A 14,598-nucleotide genomic window follows, 5' to 3' on the forward strand; every position below is an offset into this window, starting at 1 on the left:
CCCTCACTCCTCTCTGTCCCTGTAATCTCCTCCAGCCCTTCGCTCCTCTGTCTCCCTGTCATCTCCTCCATCCCCTCGCTCCTCGCTATCTCTGTAATCTCCTCCAGCCCCTCACTCCCCCTGTCTCTGTAACCTCCTCCAACCCCTCGCTCCTTTCTGTCTCTGTAATCTCCTCCAGACCCTCCCTCCTCCCTGTCTCTGTAATCTCCTCCAGACCCTCCCTCCTCCCTGTCTCTGTAATCTGCTCCAGCCCTTCGCTCTTCTCTCTCCCTGGAATCTCCTCCATCCTCTCGCTCCTCGCTATCTCTGTAATCTCCTCCAGCCCCTCACTCCTCTCTGTCCCTGTTATCTCCTCCAGCCCCTCACTCCTCCCTGTAATCTCCTCCAGCCCCTCGCTCCTCCCTATCTCTGTAATCTCCTCTAGCCCCTCACTCCTCTCTGTCTCTGTAATCTCCTCCGGCCCTTCGCTCCTCTGTCTCCCTGTCATCTCCTCCATCCCCTCGCTCCTCGCTATCTCTGTAATCTCCTCCAGCCCCTCACTCCCCCTGTCTCTGTAACCTCCTCCAGCCCCTCACTCCTCTCTATCTCCGTAATCTCCTCCAGCCCTTCGCTCCTCTCTGTCTCTGTAATCTCCTCCAGCACCTCGCTCATCCCTGTCTCTGTGATCACCTCCAGCTCCTCGCTCCTCTCTGTCTGTGTAATCTATTCCAGCTCCTCTCTGTCTCTGTAATCTCCTAAAAGCTTCGCTCCTCTCTGTCTCTGTAATCTCCTCCAGCCCCTCGCTCCTCTCTGTCTCTGTAATCTCCTCCAGCCCCTCGCTCCTCCGTGTCTCTGTAATATCCTAAAAGCTTCGCTCCTCTCTGTCTCTGTAATCTCCTCCAGCCCCTCACTCCTCTCTGTCCCTGTTATCTCCTCCAGCCCCTCACTCCTCCCTGTAATCTCCTCCAGCCCCTCGCTCCTCCCTATCTCTGTAATCTCCTCTAGCCCCTCACTCCTCTCTGTCTCTGTAATCTCCTCCGGCCCTTCGCTCCTCTGTCTCCCTGTCATCTCCTCCATCCCCTCGCTCCTCGCTATCTCTGTAATCTCCTCCAGCCCCTCACTCCCCCTGTCTCTGTAACCTCCTCCAGCCCCTCACTCCTCTCTATCTCCGTAATCTCCTCCAGCCCTTCGCTCCTCCCTGTCTCTGTAATCTCCTCCAGCCCTTCGCTCCTCGCTGTCTCTGTAATCTCCTCCAGCCCTTCGCTCCTCTCTGTCTCTGTAATCTCCTCCAGCACCTCGCTCATCCCTGTCTCTGTGATCACCTCCAGCTCCTCGCTCCTCTCTGTCTGTGTAATCTATTCCAGCTCCTCTCTGTCTCTGTAATCTCCTAAAAGCTTCGCTCCTCTCTGTCTCTGTAATCTCCTCCAGCCCCTCGCTCCTCTCTGTCTCTGTAATCTCCTCCAGCCCCTCGCTCCTCCGTGTCTCTGTAATATCCTAAAAGCTTCGCTCCTCTCTGTCTCTGTAATCTCCTCCAGCCCCTCGCTCCTCTCTGTCTCTGTAATCTCCTCCAGCCCCTCGCTCCTCCGTGTCTCTGTAATATCCTCCTGCCCCTCGCTCCTCCCCCTCTCTGTAATCTCCTCCAGCCCCTCGCTCCTCTCTGTCTCAGTAATCTCCTCCAGCCCTTCGCTCCTCCCTGTCTCGGTAACCTCCTCCAGCCCCTCGCTCCTCCCTATCTCGGTAATCTCCTCCAGCCCCTCGCTCCTCCCTATCTCGGTAATCTCCTCCAGCCCCTCGCTCCTCCCTGTCTCTGTAATCTCCTCCAGCCCCTCGCTCCTCGCTATCTCTGTAATCTCCTCCAGCCACTCGCTCCTCGCTATCTCTGTAATCTCCTCCAGCCACTCGCTCCTCCCTGTCTCTGTCATCTCCTCCAGCCCCTCTCTCCTCCCTGTCTCTGTAATCTCCTCCAGCCCCTCGCTCCTCCCTGTCTCTGTAATCTCCTCCAGCCCCTCGCTCCTCCCTGTCTCTGTAATCTCCTCCAGCCCCTCGCTCCTCCCTGTCTCTGTAATCTCCTCCAGCCCCTCGCTCCTCTCTGTCTCTGCAATCTCCTCTAGCCCCTTGCTCCTCCGAGGTATCTGCTCTTCTCCAATTCCGGCCTCTTGAGCATCCCCAGTTTTAATCACTCCAACATTAGCGGCTGTGCCTTCAGTTCCCTGGGTTCTAAGCGCTGGAAATCCCTCACTAAACTTCTTCACTTCTCTACCTCTCTCCTCCTTTAAAACACTCCTTAAAACCTAACTCTTTGACCAGGTTTTTGGTCACCTGACCTAATATCACCTTCTGTGGCTCAGTGTCAAAATTTGTTTTAGAATTCTCCTGTGAAGCAGCTTGGGATGTTTTTCTATGTGAAAGGATTTATATAAATACAAGGAGTTACTCAGAATTACTCAAATTAACAGCATGTAATGTGAACTGCTGGTCAATGCTCCTTTCCACTATTTACCTCTTACAAACCTGCTCAATAACCTTCAATTCTTTTGTCACTTTGCCTCAGTGAAATGTGTCAGTGCTGTTTGCTTCTATGTACGTAGTGTGGTACTGAGCCCCATACACAGAGCACAGGAAGATTCCAGATTCCATCCCCGGCCTCTGCTGAGTGAGCTGAGGGGACACTGATAAGAAGGGCTAGTTACTGTGATGAATTACTGAAGGAACATGAACCTCAATGAGAATCGGTACTTCTGGGTGAGGAGGGAGTGACGACTGACTGGAATGTTTGGGATATGCTCAGGTGATGCTTGTCTACTTCAGCTCTCTCTGTTTATTGGCAGTTGAGGGGCTGAAGGTGGTTGAAATTGAGAAATGTCGGAACGACATTCGAAAACTGCGTGATGAGATAGAAAAACAAAACAGCAGGTAAGTATCAGGCAGGTGTTCCTCCTCGAACACTGCCATCTATCGGACTGTTCAACACTACACTTGGTATCTTATATTCTTGGGATGTGGGCGTCACTGGCAAGGCCAGCATTTATTACCCCTCCCGAATTACCCTTCAGCAGGTGATGGTGAGTGATCGACAACTGAGAGGCTTTCTAGCCTGATTCAGTGGGCAGTTGTGAGTCTGGAGTCACATGTAGGCCAGACCAGGTAACAACGGCAGATTTCCTTCCCTGAAGGACATGAGTGAACCAGATGGGTTTTTAACAACAATCCAGTCATTTCATGATCATATTACTGACAAACATTTTAAATCCAGATTTCATAGTTCAATTTAAATTCCTCCAACTGCTGTGGGAATTTTGAACTCATAACTCTGGATCAATAGGTCAGTAATATAACCACTCTGCTCCCACTCCCTGTTATCTCTTCCAGCACTGACCCCGGGGGACAATCCATCAGTACTTCACAATCATAGAATGGGAACGACAAAGAAAGAGGCCATTTGGCCCATTGTGTCCCTGCTGGCTCTCTGCAAAAGCAACTCACCAAGTCCCACTCTCCAGCACACCATTCCCTTTTGAAAGCTACGATTGAACCTGCCTCCACCACACTCTCAGACAGTGCATTCCAGATCCTAAACACTCACTGAACCTGCCTCCACCGCACTCTCAGACAGTGCATTCCAGATCCTAAACACTCACTGAACCTGCCTCCACCGCACTCTCAGACAGTGCATTCCAGATCCTAAACACTCACTGAACCTGCCTCCACCGCACTCTCAGACAGTGCATTCCAGATCCTAAACACTCACTGAACCTGCCTCCACCGCACTCTCAGACAGTGCATTCCAGATCCTAAACACTCACTGAACCTGCCTCCACCACACTCTCAGACAGTGCATTCCAGATCCTAAACACTCACTGAACCTGTCTCCACCACACTCTCAGACAGTGCATTCCAGATCCTAAACACACACTGAACCTGCCTCCACCACACTCTCAGACAGTGCGTTCCAGATCCTAAACACTCACTGAACCTGCCTCCACCACACTCTCAGACAGTGCATTCCAGATCCTAAACACTCACTGAACCTGCCTCCACCACACTCTCAGACAGTGCATTCCAGATCCTAAACACTCACTGAACCTGCCTCCACCACACTCTCAGACAGTGCGTTCCAGATCCTAAACACTCACTGCCTAAAAAAAATGTTTTTCCTCATGTCACCTCTGGTTCTTTTGCCTATCACCTTAAATCGGTGTCCTCTGTTTCTCAACCCTCCCTATCTACTCCATCTCGACCTTCATGATTTTGAACAATTCTATCAAATTTCCTCTTAATCTTCTCTTCTGTCAGGTTGATGAAGCTAGGACTGTTCTCCTATTTACATAACTGAAGTCCCTCATTCCTGGAGCCACTCTTGTGAATCTTTTCTGTACCCTCTGTAGTGCCTTCACATCTTTCTTAAAGTGTGGCACACAGAATTGGACACAATCCTCCAGTTGAGACCAAACCAGTGTTTTTTTTAATAAAGGTTCACCATAACTTCCTTGCTTTTGTACTCTATGCCTCTAGTTATAAAGCCCAGATGCCATATCTGTTATTAATCACTTTCTCAACCTGCTGTGCAACCTTCAATGATTTCTGCACATATACCTCTATAACTGTGCCTTGTACATCCAAGTCTCGGTCATTTCTATGTATCAAGAAAAGCAGAGATCCTAAAACTGACCCTTGGGGAACCCCACTGTATACCCTCATCCAATCTGGAAAACATTCATTCTTCACTAATCCCTATTTCCTGTCCCTCAGCCAATTTCATATCCATGTTGCTTCTGTCCCTTTTATTTCATGGGCTCAAACTTTGTCGACAAGTCTTTTATGTGACACCTTGAAAGTCCATATACACCACACCAACTGCATCACCATCATCAACCCTCTCTGTTACCTCATCATAAAACTCAATTGTTCAGTAAATATGATTTTTCTTTAACTAATCCATGCTGGCTTTCTTTAATTAATCCACATTTGTCCAAGTGACTGTTAATTTTGTCCCAGATTATTGTTTCTAAAAGCTTTCCCACCACCGAGGTAAAACTGACTGGCCTGTAATTGCTGGGCTTGTCCTTACAGCCTTTTTTGAACAAGGGTGTAATGTTTTCAATTCTCCAGCCTACTGGTCCCATTCCTGTATCGAAGGAGGATTGGAAGATTATGATCAGTGCCTCTGCAATTTCCTCCCTTACTTCCCTCAGTATTCTCGGATGCATTTGATCCAGTCCTGGTGTCTTATCAACTTTAAGTACAACCAACCTATCTAATACCTCCTCTTCATCAATTTTTAGCCCATCCTGTGTCTCAACTTTCAAAGAACAAAGAAAATTACAGCACAGGAACAGGCCCTTCGGCCCTCCAAGCCTGCGCCGATCCAGATCCTCTATCTAAACATGTCGCCTATTTTCTAAGGGTCTGTATCTCTTTACTTCCTGCCCATTCATGTATCTGTCTAGATACATCTTAAAAGACGCCATCGTGCCCGCATCTACCACCTCCGCTGGCAACGCGTTCCAGGCACCCACCACCCTCTGCGTAAAGAACTTTCCACGCATATCCCCCCTAAACTTTTCCCCTTTCACTTTGAACTCGTGTCCTCTAGTAATTGAATCCCTTCAATTTCACCTTGATTTGGTCAGCATCTTCTTCCTTGGTAAATACAGATGTGAAGTACTTATTTAATACCTCAACTATGCCTCCTGCCTCCATGTGTAAATCCTCCTTTTGGTCCCTAATCAGCCCCACTCCTCCTTTTACAACTTTTTATTATTCATATACCTAGAGAAGACTTTTGGATTCCCTTTATGTTAGCTGCCAGTCTCTTCTCATACTCTCTCTTTGCTTCTCTTATTTGTTTTATTACTTCCCCTCTGAACCTTCTATATTCAGCCTGGTTCTCAATTGTATTATCCACCTGACATCAGTCATATGCACCCTTTTTCTGCTTCATCTTGCTCTCTATCTCTTTCATCACCCATAAAGCTCTGGGTTTGTTTGTCCTTCTTTTCCCCTCATGGGACTGTACCTCGACTGTACCCAAACTATTTCCTTTTCAAAGGCAGGTTTGTCTGCCAATCTTTGATTTCAATTTACCTGGACCAGATTCATTCTCTCGCCATTGAAATTTGATCTCCCCCTATTAATTACCCTGGATTGTTCCTTGTCCTTTTCCATAGTCTGCCTAAACCTTATCATGCAATGATCACTGTCTGCTAAATGTTCCCCTATTGACACTTGATTCACTTGCCCCACTTCATTTCCTAGACCCAGATCCAGCAGTGCCTCCTTCCTCGTTGGACTGGAAACTTACTGCTGTAGAAAATTCTCCTGAACTCACTTCAGAAACTTTTCCCCCTCACCCCCTCCCTGCCCTTTACACTATTACTATTCCAGTCAGTATTATGATGATTAAAGTCCCCCATTATCACTACTGTATATTTTTTGCAATTCTCTGTAATTTCTTTGCAAATTTGATAATCTGTATCTTTCTCACCAGTTGGTAGACTAGTATACTATTTCTTATGTAGAACACAGTCCTAACTTAGCACATTCTGTGCATGAACTTACATGCACAGTAAACCTAATTTAAACCTTACTGCATTTCCTCTTATTCTGACCTCACCTAATATCTTACTATTTCTTATTCCAGTATAACTTGGTTTTCCTCTCTAATATTACCTACTGATTCCCAAATCCCTGCCAAGTTAGTTTCAACTCTCCCCAATAGCACTAGCAAATCGCCCCTCAAGGACATTTGTCCCGGCTCTGTTCAGGTGTAACCCATCCGACCTGTACAGGTCCCATCTCTCCCAGAATCAGTCCCAGTGTCACAGTAATCTGAAGCCCTCCCTCTTGCACCATCTCTCCAGCCACGCATTCATCTACTCTACCCTCCTATTTCTATACTCAGTAGCGCATGTTACTGGGAGTAATCTGGAGATTACTACCTTTGAGGTCCTGCTTGCTAATTTCCTCCCTAGCTCCCTAAACTCCGCCTGCAGGACCTCATCCCTCTTTCTACCTATGTCTTTGGTACCAATATGGACCACAACTGCTGGCTGTTCACTCTTCCCCCTCAGAGTGATCTGCAGCTGCTCCGTGACACCCTTGACCCTGGTACCAGGGAGTCAACATACCATCCTGGATTCATGTCTGCAGCCACAGAAATGCCTGTCTGTTCCCATAACTATAAAATCTCCTATCACTATTGCTTTCCCAATCTTCCTGCTGCCCACCTGAGCAGCTGAGCCATGGACTTGGCTCTGGCTGCACTCCCCAGATGAACCATTACTGTCACCAGTATTCAGAAGTGAATACTGGTTGGAGAATGAGATGGACTTGGGGGATTCCTGCACTCCCTGCCTGGTCCTGGTGACTACCTGATGGGCACATATCCCTTCTCTGCCTGCATTCCCTTAAACTACAGGGTGACCACCTCCAGAAACATGCTATCCATGGAATCCAACTTTGTGAATACACCACAGGAATGTCAGCTGCTGCTCAAGGTCCGAAAGCCAGAGCTCAAGCTGCTCCAGCTGACAATACTTCCTGGTTGGACAGCACACAGAAATCAGCCTGGAGTTCCCACATGGAACAGGATGTGCACTCCCTGGAACTGAGGTACCCTACAATAGTGCTATTTAGAGAAATAAAGACTTAAATAAACACTCACTAGTTACTAACAGCTGCTTCCCGTGTGCTGTTGTCACATTATTTTCCAGGAGGTTAAAGTAAAGGTTACACAAACCTCTTATTATTTATATATCTCAGTCTTTCATTGACTGAAAAATTAGGACTCCTTTATTGTTTCTATCTCTCTTTATTTAATGTTATGTTTATCCTCCAGATCTGATTAATTAAATACTGCTACTAATTATCATATATTTTACAATAGACAACACAAGTTAAAGGTTAAATATTGTAACTTTTAGATTCATTAATTGATCGATCTTTACATCATTAAATTTGATTTTATATTTACCTGTACATCAACCCCGAGGTACTGGCATCACTCTGCTCACTCCCCTCACTCCCCTCACCCTCTGCTCACTCCCCTCACCCTCTGCTCACTCCCCTCACACCCTCACCCTCTGCTCACTCCCCTCACACCCTCCCCCTCTGCTCACTCCCCTCACCCGCTCACTCCCCTCACACCCTCACTCTCTGCTCACTCCCCTCACACCCTCACTCTCTGCTCACACCCTCACTCCCCTCACACCCTCACTCTCTGCTCACTCCCCTCACACCCTCACCCTCTGCTCACTCCCCTCACACCCTCACTCCCCTCACCCCCTCACTCTCTGCTCACTCCCCTCACTCCCCTCACACCCTCACCCTCTGCTCACTCCCCTCACTCCCCTCACACCCTCACCCTCTGCTCACTCCCTCACCCCCCTCACTCCCCTCACACCCTCACCCTCTCCTCACACCCTCACCCTCTGTTCACTCCCCTTATCACCTCACTCCCCTCACACACTCACTGCCTTACCCACGGCTCACTCCTCTCACACCCCTCACTCCCTCACCCTCTGCTCACTCCTCTCACACCCCTCACACCCTCACCCTCTGCTCACTACCCACAAACCCTCACCCTCTGCTCACTCCCCTCACACCCTCACTCTCTGCTCACTCCCCTCACACCCTCATCCTCTGCTCAGTCTCCTCACAGACTCACCCTCTGCTCACTCCCCTCAAACCCTCACCCTGTGCTCACTCCCCTCACACCCTAACCCTCTGCTCACTCCCCTCACTCCACTCACTCCCTCACCCTCTGTTCACTCCCCTTATAACCTCAGTCCCCTCACTCCCCTCACACACTCATTCCACTCAGCCTCACCCACTGCTCACTCCCCTCATACCCACACTCCCCTCACACACTCACTCCACTCACAGCCTTTCCCACTGCTCACTCCCCTCACTCCCTCACCCTCTGCTCACTCCCCTCACACCCTCAACCTCGGCTCACTCTCCTCACACCCTCACCCTGTGCTCCCTCCTCTCTCACCCTCACGCTCTGCTCAGTCCCCTCACACCCTCACCCTCTGCTCACTACCCTCAAACACTCACCCTCTGCTCAGTCTCCTCACAGACTCACCCTCTGCTCAGTCTCCTCACAGACTCACCCTCTGCTCACTCGCCTCACTCCCTCACCCTCTGCTCACTCCCCTCAGCATCACCCTCTGCTCACTCCACTCAAACCCTCACCCTCTGCTCACTCCCCTCACACACTCTCTGCTCACTCCCATCAGCCTCAACCTCGGCTCACTCCCCTCACACCCTCAACCTCGGCTCACTCTCCTCACACCCTCACACTCTGCTCGCTCTCCTCACACCCTCACCCTCTGCTCACTCCCCTCACACCCTCACGCTCTGCTCACTCCCCTCACACCCTCACCCTCTGCTCACTCCCCTCACACCCTCACCCTCTGCTCACTCCCCTCACACCCTCACCCTCTGCTCACTCCCCTCACACCCTCACCCTCTGCTCACTCCCCTCACACCCTCACCCTCTGCTCACTCCCCTCACACCCTCACCCTCTGCTCACTCCCCTCACACCCTCACCCTCTGCTCACTCCCCTCACATCCTCACCCTCTGCTCACTCCCCTCACATCCTCACCCTCTGCTCACTCCCCTCACATCCTCACCCTCTGCTCACTCCCCTCACATCCTCACCCTCTGCTCACTCCCCTCACATCCTCACCCTCTGCTCACTCCCCTCACATCCTCACCCTCTGCTCACTCCCCTCACATCCTCACCCTCTGCTCACTCCCCTCACATCCTCACCCTCTGCTCACTCCCCTCACAGCCTCACCCTCTGCTCACTCCCCTCACAGCCTCACCCTCTGCTCATTCCCCTCACAGCCTCACCCTCTGCTCATTCCCCTCACAGCCTCACCCTCTGCTCACTCCCCTCACACCCTCACCCTCTGCTCACTCCCCTCACACCCTCACCCTCTGCTCACTCCCCTCACACCCTCACCCTCTGCTCACTCCCCTCACACCCTCACCCTCTGCTCACTCCCCTCACACCCTCACCCTCTGCTCACTCCCCTCACACACTCACTCCACTCACAGCCTTTCCCACTGCTCACTCCCCTTACTCCCTCACCCTCTGCTCACTCCCCTCACACCCTCAACCTCGGCTCGCTCTCCTCTCACCCTCACCCTCTGCCTCCTCCTCTCTCACCCTCACGCTCTGCTCACTCCACTCACACCCTCACCCACTGCTCACTCCCCTCACACCCTCACCCTCTGCTGACTCCCCTCACACCCTCACCCTCTGCTCACTCCTCTCACACCCTCACCCTCTGCTCACTCACCTCACACACTCACTCCACTCACAGCCTTTCCCACTGCTCACTCCCCTCACTCCCTCACCCTCTGCTCACTCCCCTCACACCCTCAACCTCGGCTCGCTCTCCTCTCACCCTCACCCTCTGCCTCCTCCTCTCTCACCCTCACCCTCTGCTCACTCCACTCACCCTCACCCACTGCTCACTCCCCTCACACCCTCACCCTCTGCTGACTCCCCTCACACCCTCACCCTCTGCTCACTCCTCTCACACCCTCACCCTCTGCTCACTCCCCTCACACACTCACTCCACTCACAGCCTTTCCCACTGCTCACTCCCCTCACTCCCTCACCCTCTGCTCACTCCCCTCACACCCTCAACCTCGGCTCGCTCTCCTCTCACCCTCACCCTCTGCCTCCTCCTCTCTCACCCTCACGCTCTGCTCACTCCACTCACTCCCTCACCCACTGCTCACTCCCCTCACACCCTCATCCTCTGCTCAGTCTCCTCACAGTCTCACCCTCTGCTCACTCCCCTCACAGCCTCACCCTCTGCTCACTCCCCTCACAGCCTCACCCTCTGCTCACTCCCCTCACACCCACACCCTCTGCTCACTCCCCTCACCCTCTCTGCTCACTCCCCTCACAATCTCACCCTCTCTGCTCACTCCCCTCACAATCTCACCCTCTCTGCTCACTCCCCTCACATCCTCACCCTCTCTGCTCACTCCCCTCACATCCTCACCCTCTGCTCACTCCCCTCACAGCCTCACCCTCTGCTCACTCCCCTCACAGCCTCACCCTCTGCTCACTCCCCTCACAGCCTCACCCTCTGCTCATTCCCCTTACATCCTCACCCTCTGCTCATTCCCCTTACATCCTCACCCTCTGCTCACTCCCCTCACAGCCTCACCCTCTGCTCACTCCCCTCACAGCCTCACCCTCTGCTCACTCCCCTCACAGCCTCACCCTCTGCTCACTCCCCTCACAGCCTCACCCTCTGCTCACTCCCCTCACAGCCTCACCCTCTGCTCACTCCCCTCACATCCTCACCCTCTGCTCACTCCCCTCACACCCTCACCCTCTGCTCACTCCCCTCACACCCTCACCCTCTGCTCACTCCCCTCACACACTCACTCCACTCACAGCCTTTCCCACTGCTCACTCCCCTCACTCCCTCACCCTCTGCTCGCACCCCTCACACCCTCAACCTCGGCTCGCTCTCCTCACACCCTCACCCTCTGCTCCCTCCTCTCTCACCCTCACGCTCTGCTCACTCCACTCACACCCTCATCCTCTGCTCACTCCCCTCACACTCACACCCTCTGCTCACTCCCCTCACACTCACACCCTCTGCTCACTCCCCTCACACACACCCTCTGCTCACTCTCCTCACGCCCTCACCCTCTGCTCACTCTCCTCACACCCTCACCCTCTGCTCACTACCCTCAGTCTCACCCTCTGCTCACTCCCCTCACACCCACACCCTCTGTTCACTCCCCTCACCCTCTCTGCTCACTCCCCTCAGCCTCACACTCTGCTCACTCCCCTCACAATCTCACCCTCTCTGCTCACTCCCCTCAGCCTCACACTCTGCTCACTCCCCTCACAACCTCATCCTCTGCTCACTCCCCTCACACCCACACCCTCTGTTCACTCCCCTCACCCTCTCTGCTCACTCCCCTCACAATCTCACCCTCTCTGCTCACTCCCCTCAGCCTCACACTCTGCTCACTCCCCTCACAACCTCATCCTCTGCTCACTCCCCTCACATTCTGCTCACTGCTGTCACAGCCTCACCCTCTGCTCACTCCCCTCACAGCCTCACCCTCTGCTCACTCCCCTCACAGCCTCACCCTCTGCTCACTCCCCTCACATCCTCACCCTCTGCTCACTCCCCTCACATCCTCACCCTCTGCTCAGTCTCCTCACAGTCTCACCCTCTGCTCACTCCCCTCACGCCCACACCCTCTGCTCACTCCCCTCACGCCCACACCCTCTGCTCACTCCCCTCACGCCCTCACCCTCTGCTCACTCTCCTCACGCCCTCACCCTCTGCTCACTCTCCTCACGCCCTCCCCCTCTGCTCACTACCCTCAGTCTCCCCCTCTGCTCACTCCCCTCACAGCCTCACCCTCTGCTCACTCCCCTCACACCCACACCCTCTGCTCACTCCCCTCACCCTCTCTGCTCACTCCCCTCAGCCTCACACTCTGCTCACTCCCCTCACAATCTCACCCTCTCTGCTCACTCCCCTCACAATCTCACCCTCTCTGCTCACTCCCCTCACCCTCTCACCCACTCTGCTCACTCCCCTCAGCCTCACCCTCTGCTCACTCCCCTCACGCCCACACCCTCCGCTCACTCCCCTCACGCCCACACCCTCCGCTCACTCCCCTCACGCCCACACCCTCCGCTCACTCCCCTCACGCCCACACCCTCCGCTCACTCCCCTCACGCCCTCACCCTCCGCTCACTCCCCTCACGCCCTCACCCTCCGCTCACTCCCCTCACACCCTCACCCTCCGCTCACTCCCCTCACACCCTCACCCTCCGCTCACTCCCCTCACACCCTCACCCTCCGCTCACTCCCCTCACACCCTCACCCTCCGCTCACTCCCCTCACACCCTCACCCTCCGCTCACTCCCCTCACACCCTCACCCTCCGCTCACTCCCCTCACACCCTCACCCTCCGCTCACTCCCCTCACACCCTCACCCTCCGCTCACTCCCCTCACACCCTCACCCTCCGCTCACTCCCCTCACTCCCCTCACCCTCCGCTCACTCCCCTCACTCCCCTCACCCTCCGCTCACGCCCCTCACACCCTCACCCTCCGCTCACTCCCCTCACACCCTCACCCTCCGCTCACTCCCCTCACACCCTCACCCTCCGCTCACTCCCCTCACACCCTCACCCTCCGCTCACTCCCCTCACACCCTCACCCTCCGCTCACTCCCCTCACAGTCTCACCGTCTGCTCACTCCCCTCACGCTCACACCCTCTGCTCACTCCCCTCACGCCCTCACATTCCGCTCACTCCCCTCACACCCTCACATTCTGCTCACACCCTCACATTCTGCTCACTCCCCTCACACCCTCACCCTCTGCTCACTCCCCTCTCACCCTCACCCTCTCTGGGATTATGTCACTCAGCACTGATCCCTGGGACTCTCCAGTGGGGAGTCTGGTCCTTGGGCCTGGCCTTTTGTTGATGTTCTGCTCTAACTAACTCTTGCTGTAAATACAGTTGCCTGGATGAGAAGAAGTTGATTCCACGTTGTGACGTCCCCTCGTACCTGAAGGTAAAGCAATTACACATGAATTTGATACAGGAAATAGAACCAGGGGTTGGAACCCAGCCCGGCCTGGCTCAGAGTAACCAGGTAACCAGCCCGGCCTGGCTCAGGGTAACCAGCACGGCCTGGCTCAGAGTAACCAGGTAACCAGCCCGGCCTGGCTCAGAGTAACCAGCTAACCAGCCCGGCCTGGCTCAGAGTAACCAGCTAACCAGCACGGCCTGGCTCAGGGTAACCAGCAGAGCCTGGCTCAGGGTAACCAGCTAACCAGCCCGGCCTGGCTCAGAGTAACCAGCTAACCAGCACGGCCTGGCTCAGAGTAACCAGCTAACCAGCACGGCCTGGCTCAGGGTAACCAGCAGAGCCTGGCTCAGGGTAACCAGGTAACCAGCACGGCCTGGCTCAGGGTAACCAGCATGGCCTGGCTCAGGGTAAGCACGTAACCAGCACAAATTTAGGTGCTGATGAATTTATTTCCTTTGCCTCACCAATCCATGTCTCCATCACCTCATTGAACCCCACTGCAGGAGAAGGAGGGGACGTGAGGTGAGGGAGGGAAAAGGAGGGGAGAGGGTGGGTGGGAAGGGCAAGAAGTGGGGGGAGTGGGCAGGAGTTTGGGGGAGAGTGGGAAATGAGTGGGTGGGATATTAAAGGGTGTGGGGAGTGAGGGGGGGAGTGGGATTAGACTGGGTGGGATATTAAAGGGCGCGGGGAGTGAGGGGGAGAGTGGGATTAGACTGGGTAGGATATTAAAGGGTGTGGGGAGTGAGGGGGGAGTGGGATTAGACTGGGTGGGATATTAAAGGGGGCGGGGAGTGAGGGGGAGAGTGAGATTTGACTGTGCGGGTTATTAAAGGGTGTGGTGAGTGAGGGGGGGAGTGGAATTAGACTGGGTGGGACATTAAAGGGGGCGGAGAGTGAGGGGGAGAGTGGGAAATGAGTGGGTGGGATATTAAAGGGGGCAGGAAGAGTGGGGGAGAGTGGGAAATGACTGGGTGGGATATTAAAGGGTGTGGGGCGTGAGGGGGGAGAGTGG

General features: G+C 53.7%; 1 protein-coding gene across 1 annotated transcript in view; it reads left to right on the forward strand.

Annotated features, from left to right (window-relative positions):
- The window catches only part of pde9aa (phosphodiesterase 9aa), a 177,316-nt gene that overhangs the window by 87,588 nt on the left and 75,130 nt on the right, over positions 1-14,598 (forward strand). The window contains exons 7-8 of the mRNA XM_068040079.1: positions 2,808-2,889; positions 13,490-13,568. Of these exons, the coding sequence (XP_067896180.1) occupies positions 2,808-2,889; positions 13,490-13,568 (161 nt within the window). The remainder of the gene's footprint in view (positions 1-2,807; positions 2,890-13,489; positions 13,569-14,598) is intronic.

This window comes from Heterodontus francisci, chromosome 10 (assembly GCF_036365525.1).
Source record: "Heterodontus francisci isolate sHetFra1 chromosome 10, sHetFra1.hap1, whole genome shotgun sequence".
In the NCBI taxonomy this organism is placed as follows: Eukaryota; Metazoa; Chordata; class Chondrichthyes; order Heterodontiformes; family Heterodontidae; genus Heterodontus; species Heterodontus francisci.